At 36.0% G+C, this 9,238-nt stretch overlaps 1 protein-coding gene across 1 annotated transcript; it reads left to right on the plus strand.

The window, feature by feature from the left end:
- The first annotated feature begins 1,892 nt into the window (after nucleotides 1-1,892).
- On the plus strand, nucleotides 1,893-6,840 carry LOC110883997 (TOM1-like protein 2). The gene is made up of 3 exons (XM_022131669.2): nucleotides 1,893-2,544; nucleotides 4,905-5,186; nucleotides 6,328-6,840. The coding sequence occupies exons 1-3, from the start codon at nucleotides 2,041-2,043 to the stop codon at nucleotides 6,628-6,630; spliced, it is 1,089 nt and encodes a 362-aa protein (XP_021987361.1). The 5' UTR covers nucleotides 1,893-2,040; the 3' UTR covers nucleotides 6,631-6,840.
- Nucleotides 6,841-9,238: the final 2,398 nt, after the last annotated feature.

The following is a 9,238-nucleotide window of genomic DNA, read 5'->3' on the forward strand; positions in this document are numbered from 1 at the left end:
TTATAACTCGACGTATATTATGAATTTTAACGTCGTTCAAGTGTCAGATTTCAAGTCCCAACCCCTGCTATTTATACTGAAAATTTGGCACCGTCGCGTAGCGCGAGGGGGTACCCCTTTAGGCGTCGCGCTACGCGAGTGACCACCCTACTTTCATAGACTAGGTTTTTGCGTGTGTAGGCTTGCTGAGTCGTTAGATTTTTAAAATTCTATTTCGACAGAGAGTTATGATGATAATCGTAACTAGGGTTTTGCCCCCCCTGAGTTTTAGGGGCCCTGATCCTGATTCTGATTCTTCTGGAAATTTTAGGGTTAGTGCAGAATTACTTGGGTTTCTCAATTAGGGTTTTCTTAATAGCTAATTACCATCCTAATTATGGATTTTAGTGGCAGTTGTTACAAAATGTACGGGTAGGTATAAATATGATTTGTACTACATTCCGACGTAAACTTTTTTTATAGACGAGTTAGATCAAATATAATACGTTTTCGTTTAAAGACATCATTTTTACGTGCATATTTTTATGTACGTTTCGTTATAAATTCAAGTTGTTCTATGTTTCGACGTAAACTTTTTTTGGGAAATGATTCAGGTCAAATATAATATGTTTTTGTGTTTATTTTATGTATGTTTCGTAAAGTTTGTTTCGAACCGAGTGGAGTCAAATTATGGTTTCTTTTTCTCCTCTTTTTTCGAAAGCTCTAATTAATCCCTTTCGATTACATGTGCAGGTTTTCCTACATACCCGTTACGTTTTCTATGTATGAGTTGGGTCACATATAATATGTTATGATTGTTCGATATGAATTTGATTTACTTTACGTTTGATCCAATCACAGGGGTTATATAGGTTACATTGAGTTCAAATGTATACGTCGAATGTGTGTTTTCATATGATTAATGCATCATATAACGTTTGGACTAATCCATTCAATGTATACGATGTACCCGCGCCGCAACGCGGGCGGGTCTTAATCCTAGTTTATACCTAATAAGTTGAAAGTTTGACTCACATATTCTTCCTTTCCATCCTTGTAAAATCATAATCTACCACTAGTAAAATATTAAAGGCTCCGTTTAATATGGTTATCGGTTACCTCTAAATTAGGTAAGTCAAACAAACACACCATCAAACTCACTTTAAAATATTAATCATTTTTTAACGACTTTCTTTGTGTAACGCCGTCGCACTTATGAAATTGTAGAGTTTCGTTGCCCTACCCCAACCACATTATGTTGTCTTAACTATACTCACGCTAGCTTCAGAGTTGGCTTGAGCATTCCCCCAGAAAACCACACAAATATTTTTGGTTCTTAAAAAGAAACAGTTCGAGAAAATACAATTGTCTGAAACGAATTTCTAAACTCGCGGATTTATCGACATCAAGTTAGTAAAAAGAACCAAATTTTCCGCTGGCAGTCACTTGACAGATGTTGGTAGGAAAAAACCCAGGTGGGCTCCACTGAAAAACCAAACTTCTTACAACCATGAAATATTGATTAATCACTTTAGAGTTTAGACTTTTTTTTAAGTCAATGAACTTTAGATCAAGCGGTGGAAGTGTTGCATTTCTCTTAAGAGATGCAAGTTTAACTCCCACTTGGTGCAGAGTGAGGCACTGGTGGACAATGATAGCAGACACAAGGAAATCTGAGTTTGATCCTTGAGCCAAACGGGTTTTATCGGTAATTTCATCGTCGTGCCTACGGGCCGGTGGGTTATTGGGTTTTCTCCAGAATTAATGGTGGACTCGAGTTACTGTCGGAGTATTCTGTTTGATCTAGTGGTTGCCCTAAGAGTGTTGGAGATTAATTTTGTTAGTGGTAAAAAAAAAGTAATCACACTTGCATTAAACATATGGTACCGGAATCCGCCAACACACCACTTGATCCACCACTATCGAACCTCCCTCCAAACCACCCGCCACGCGTCCCTCTCTCTCTCCTCTCTCTCTCTCTCTCTCTCACTCTCATCACACCCACCATTTTCAGTTTTCCACTTTCCCTTTCACACCATCAAAATCCTCTGCAAATCAACCATGGATAAACTCGACAAATTCAAACTCGCCTCATCTTCCATCGGCGACCGATTAATGTCAAACGGAGTCCAAATCCAGCGTCTACTCACCACAAAGATGAAAGAAATCCTAACATCTCCAACACCCGAATCAAAAATCGTCGACCAAGCCACATCCGAAACCCTAGACAACCCAAACTGGGGTCTCAACATGAGAATATGCGCCATGATCAACGCCGAAGAGTTCAACGGAACAGAGATCGTGAAAGCGATCAAGAAAAAGATTAGTTCGAACAAAAGTGTTGTGAGTCAGAGGCTGAGCCTCGATCTGTTGGAGACGTTGACGTCGAACTGTGATAAGGTGTTCTCTGAAGTGGCGTCTGAAAAGGTGCTTGATGATATGGTGGCTATGATTCGGGATGCTCAGACTGATGATCGGTGTAGAACGAAGGCGGTTAGGTTGATTCGGGCTTGGGGTGAATCGGATGAGCTTATGTATTTGCCGGTTTTTCGTCAGACTCATATGGTGAATTGTTTTTTTTCATCCTTTTGTGTTTGATTAAGCATCATAAATGTTATGAATTGTGTAGGATATTGTTATTGATCTCTAGAGGTGTTCTTCGGGTTATTTTTCCGGGTTTCGGGTCTGGTTGCTCGTTTTTTTTTTTTTGATAACCGACCCATTTAAAGTTCGGGGTATGAGTTATTCGGGTTCGAGTTAGTTCGGATCGGGTTGTTCTGGTTTTTGTTTGGGAAAAAGTGACCCGATAACCGACCCATTTAAGGTTCGGGTCAGTCGGGTTCGGGTTTTTCAGTTATTCTCTAGTTTGGGTCGGGTTTCAGGGTTCGGATAAAAAAGGACAGCAAAGGACAGCAGTGGTCTCTTGCTATACTGATAAATGAGTATTTTCATAGGAAATGAGAGTGAAGGAAACAACAATGTTGGTCATTCGTTATATTTTTGAGGATAGATGCCGGATGCATAAGCGTTAAGTTAGTTAGGAAAGAGTTAAGAGGCTGTTTGGCACGTTCTGAATGGGTAAGTGTTGAACCAGTAGGAGGAGGTCTGAACCAATAAGTGCTGAACCAGTAAAAGGTCTGGACCATTAACAACCAATATAATGATTAATCGTTTAGAAGCAAATGTCTGACTAATTCAGATAAGAGGTTTTAACCATTTAGACTCAGTATAATGCTAACCCTTCAGAGGCAAATGTCTGAACCATTCAGATCAGACATCTTCCGGCTAAACAAACAGTCTGAACCATTAAGTGCTAAACCAATAAGAGATCCGAATCATTAAGAGCCCAGTAAGAGGTCTGAACCATTAGCGAATATAGGGAAAAAATCTGAATATAGACATGTTGACCGAGAAGATTAACAAAACAGACATTGACTTTTAACCTGTGGTAAATAGACATGTCAAAACCAGCCAGTAAGGAGACGACAAGTAGGATATGCCGGCTAAGACAGATAGAATTTATTATTTAGTTGTTATATAAACCTTTGAAAATTACAATGGGGGTAAAAAAAACCAATTAATACATGTGTAAAGTGGGGGCTACACTTGTTTATAGTATATAGTTGTTTGAGTAGATGAAGAACACTTAAGCATCATAAATGTTTAAAGTTTTATGATTTGTTTACATTGAGGGCCATTATTACTTATAGTCTCATATAGAATTAATTTGTTGGAATATTCAAGCATTGGCGCAGGTTAGAGGGGCCGGGGGCGCCCGACCCCCCGAACTTTTCACTTAGTAGTGTAATATATGTCGTTTTCGTATAGAAATTTTTGGGTATATACGTTTTCGACCCCCTGGTTCTATAGAAATTTTTGGGTATATACGTTTCTGACCCCCCGTCGGAAATCTCAAGCTTCGCGACTGGTGACCTTGACCTCCTGCTACACAAATATATTGAGTCTTTTTCATAGGAAGTGAGAGTGAAGGAGATAACAATTGTGGTCATTGGTCATTGAGGATAGATGCGTAAGCGTTAAGTTAGTTAGGAAACAATTACTGATTGACGGATAAAGATATCGGAAGTCTAAACAAGTATGTCATCTTTGTTTGTCTTACCATTGCTATCGTGTGTGATATAAGTACTGGTATATCAGTCATATTAGTATTTACCATATTACCATAAGTGATAAACATATGGCATATGATTATATGAATGAAGAAGATGCATGATATGTGTCGACCTTGTATCAGGTGCTAGTTTTTTATTTTATTTTTAGAGTAAATTACGTTTTTGGCCCCTGTGGTTATGTCGCTTTTACTATATTAGCCCAAAATAAGAATTTTTAACATATCTGCCCCATGGTCTCTATAACTAACCATTTTGGCCCCTAAGTCTAACCATTTTGGCCCCCATGGTCTCTATAACTAACCATTTTGGCCCCCATGATCTCTAGACTTAGGGGCCAAAATGGTTAGTTATAGAGACCATGGGGGCAGATATGTTAAAAATTCTTATTTTGGGCTAATATAGTAAAAGTGATATAACCACAGGGGCCAAAAACGTAATTTACTCTATTTTTTATTAGTCTAGGAGGATCCGATGTTTGTGAAGTTAGAAAACAATAAAGATGTTTCAGTAGATCATTGTATTTTCTATTTTGTATTACATACCTTTTCGTCATCAAGAAAGCGTCCAAAACGCCATTATTATTTATTAGATTATCACAACTGCTCTCTCCATCCCACAATAATTGCAACTTTTGACCCAATAATTCAATGAATGTAATCAAATACAAGCAAAATACCAAGAGTAATAGGTGTATGTTAATTACATTATAATAATTATTAATTTATTATGAATGTAGAATAGAAAGATGTGTACATGTAACTGAACATAAACGTATGCATTTGTGTATTGTAGAACCTGAAGGCCAGCGAGATACCTGCAGGATCACCGGCTGGAAACCCGAGCCCCGGGAATCAATCAATGGAATCATTGGTTTATCAACAACCTATGCCCACCGCCCCTGACGGATACCCGTTGCCAGATATTGATTTAATGGGTTTAGAAGACGATACCGTTCCATATGCGTACGGGGGTCAATCTGTCGAACAAAAGAAAGAACTGTTGTTGGTTGGTAGAAACAGTCTTGAACTTTTATCGAGCATACTTGATTCAGGAATGGATCCCTTACCGATTAATGTAAGATCTTTGTTGCCATTTTTATGTAGCCAGAGTTTATCTTGTTTATGTTAAGTTTTGAAGTGAATTATAGGTGCTGAAATGGGCGGGTTTAGGGCTGCAAACGAACTGAACATTCAGCGAATAGTTCATGAACCGTGAGGCGGGAAGTTCGTTTGTGTTCGTTCGTTTAATAAATGAATGAACACTAACAAAAAATTCCGTTTGTTCAGTTAAATCAACGAACATGAACAGAGGCCGCGTTCATTCATTTATGTTCGTGAACTTTCAGTAACGTGTTCGTTTGTATTCGTTTGTGGTTGGGGTTTCTAATTTATGTATATATATATATATATATATATATATATTAATAATTAATAATATATTTATTTATTTATTGTATTTTATTACCCAATTTTTATATACACACACACACACATTGATATTCCACAAATAAACAAATGAAACTACAAACCCTAAGCATTCGTTTGTGTTTGTTTATGTTCATCAATGTTTGTTTGCGTTCATTTATATCCATGAAGAACACTTGTTTGTGTTCGTGTGTGTTCATAAACGCCCATTTGTGTTTTTGTGTTCGGTACGGGACCTAATTTAACAAACGAACACGAACACGTACAAGTTCATTTCCTTGATGAACGAACATGAACATAAAATCTTGTTCGGTAAGCATTCATGAACTGTTCGTGAACACATGTATATCCTTAACAAACGAACACAAACAAGGCCTTGTTCGTGTTCGTTCGGTTCATTTGTAGTCCTAGGCGGGTTTGTTAACAAGTCAAAATGGCATATTTTGTATATGGGTCTGGTTGGATTGACCCGAAACACTAAACGTCCATAAATCTTAACAATCTGTATATACATTATTGTGCCTATTTCTTTATGATGTGAGATGGCAAAATGTGCGGGTCGGACCAGATTGGTTGGCAGATAAAGTGGGTAATTTTTGTTTGGGCTGGGGTGGGCCTGAAACACAATAAATATATTATAAACAATCAAGGTGTTAAATAATGTTAGTTTTGTTTATTATTGTTTCACTAAAAATCTAAGTTTTTTAGTAAAATGTTTAACAAGGTTTTATGCACTATAAATACGCATTACTGCATTAGACTACTTTTAACCCGTTTGGCTCGTTCTGCAGGATGAGCTAACGGTTAGCATGTTGGAGAAGTGCAAGGAGTCTCTGCCTGTGGTTCAAAGAATAGCGGAAACTACAACCGATGATGATGCACTACTTTTTGAAGCTTTAAATCTGCATGATGAGCTCGAACAAGTCATCTCCAGATGCTCGGAAATCAAAGCGAAAGTGGGATCCGACCCAGCGGAGACCGACACTTTGAACCCAACAGGATCCAGTCTGACCAGTGAGGTCAAAGTCAAAGAAGAAAGTCAAAGTTTACCGACCACTAAAGTCGAGAACAGCGAGCAGGAAAAAACAGTTTGAAATACGCCGTAATCAGATTTACTTCCGCGTACATTTTAATAACAGGTAGACTTGAACTTTAGAATCCCTACAAATAATTACTCTAAACCTCCTTATGTGGATCTTGTTATTAGTAATGTTAATCTTGTACCAATAAATTATAGATGTGTGAAATGTGTATGTATGATAAATTTAAAGAATCAATCTTGAATACCCGAAATTTAAGACGTGTATTTAGTTATGGGATTAGTTTTAGAAATTTTCGCGATTTGGTACAAGTTTGGAACTTGGTTTACCCAAATATATCAATATACAATACAAGTATAATTAATAGTTGGTTAAAGTTTTTATAGAAACTTAAAATTATTAAAGTTACAAAAATGTTATAAATGTAGTTGAGCATTTGATATTTACTAGTTAGTTTTACTAAAGTTACAAAAAATGTTATAAATGTAGTTGAACAGTTGATAGTTTTTTTTTTTTTTTTTTTTTTTTTTTTTTGAACGGCAAATTTGGATCACTGACGGACTACTGGAGAATCATCGTGCCACCAGCAAAACCACCCGATCATATCCATCTTCACTAGGCAATAATGTCTATACACCAATTCAGGAGGAAACCCAATAAATCTGGAAAAACCCTCTTTGTGGGAATCGAACCCATGACCTAATGGTCATAAGCCTTATCCCACCCCCAATACCACTAGGCTATAATGCCATGGGTAGTTGAACATTTGATAGTGCTAGTTAGTTTTTGAGTGAGTTTAAGATCGTATTTCGGGTAATGGACAATCGGGCATTTTATGAGGTAATTTGTAATCACATAACCTAATACCCACGGCAATCGGGCATTCTAAGTGGTAATCTGTAACCACATAACCTAATACCCACGAACCTGATAGGGTATTGAGAAATGAGAATCTGATTATGAGTTGTGGTTTTATAATCAAGTATAAGACTGTGATTACCGAAGCTTGTCCCATATCAACCCAAGTATTCTTATTTTCCATGCGTCACCTATAATTGTTTTATCAAGTTCTCTATTTAAAACGGGCTTTTTTATTAAACGAATTCTTATTTTCAATGCATCACCTATAATTGTTTTATCAAGTTTTCTATTTAAAACTAGTTTTTTATTAAACGATATTTAAAACGTTTAAACATATATATTTTAAAATATATTATTACTATTATTATTTTTTTTCGAACGGCCAAATTTATTGCTAAATAGTTATCTGAAAACATTAAATGGTATAAAACTAAAGGGGAAGGTAGGGTCTCGTGCTTGAATGGGTAAAGGCGACCAAAAACCTATAGATACAGTGAATGTATGTGTGACTACCTTTTTGCATTAACTAATTTAAGTGATGGCCAAAAGGTCCAAAAGTCCAACCAAGACAAGCCCTAATTTAAGTGATGCAAAAAGCTTTAAATGCTACATGTGGCCAACATAACGCCTCATTATATAGGTTTCTATTTTGAGACTCACATATATTCTTATCTTTATCTATAGATTTTTTTTAAATAAATTGTCATATTTTCATGTTTTTCGATGTGGCGTTTTGGATCGTACGTAGACGTTTATGTTTTACGAGTGTGAACGATGTTTAGAGACGGGTCTGTATAGATATAAAGATTTGTTTGAAGAGTTAGCAACTTATTATGCATTTAAAACTATGATTGTTAACGTATGCATCAATTTCAACCGGTTGGTAAAATTTAAATTGGATAATTCTTTTAAATAAATTTAGTATGAAAATAATTTACAAAATTTTAAAATAGATTAAAAAAAGGTGTTCCTAGGCCAATGTACCCATATAATTTTGTCATTTTTGTGGCTTTCTCTTTACGCGCTTTACTTGGTATAAAAGATTGAGACAACTTTGCATTTGACTATTAAGTTTCAACAATCTATGTTTATAGTTTTGACTTTGACCTCACTTCATACTTCATATTTTGACATTTTTAACAAGCAAACAATCTAATTTCTCTGTGAAGTACCAATTAAAAGTGCTCATAGCAAAGAAAACAATCTCCTTGTAGAAAATATTGGGGAAATTTGAGAAGGTTTCACATATAAGTTGTTAAAACTGCAAATTTTCTATCATTTCAGTTATTATCGTCACTTCTAGCAAATTATGATGTTTTTTTTTTGGGTGTTTTTTCAATACTTGATCGGTCAGAGAGTCAGAGTGAATGATATTTTATACTCACTGATGTATCAAAACATCAAAATCTAAATGAGCCAACTTGGTTTGTCTCGAAAGCTGAAAATTGAGCCAAACTCGACTATGTTCAAATTCGAGCTAGATTGACTAGGTCCAGCTTGACTCGATTTCGAATGAAATAAAATATACAAATACACAAAAAAATTAATTTAAACATCTGAATTTTTTTTTGGTCCAAATCATCTATTAGTTACCAACCAGTCTTGGGATATTAAAATATCTCAAAATGCATCCCCTTTCTAACGATCATGCACACGACGTAATTACCCATCCTTCACATACTCCCCCACTTTTCTCTTTAATGCTATGTACATTTTCAAACAACCCTTTTTAAAAAGGTAATAGAAAATAACATATATAATCATGGTTGCAAAAGTCGTTAGACGCTTCCTAGTCGAATTC

This window comes from Helianthus annuus, chromosome 10, assembly GCF_002127325.2.
Source record: "Helianthus annuus cultivar XRQ/B chromosome 10, HanXRQr2.0-SUNRISE, whole genome shotgun sequence".
Taxonomy (NCBI): Eukaryota; Viridiplantae; Streptophyta; class Magnoliopsida; order Asterales; family Asteraceae; genus Helianthus; species Helianthus annuus.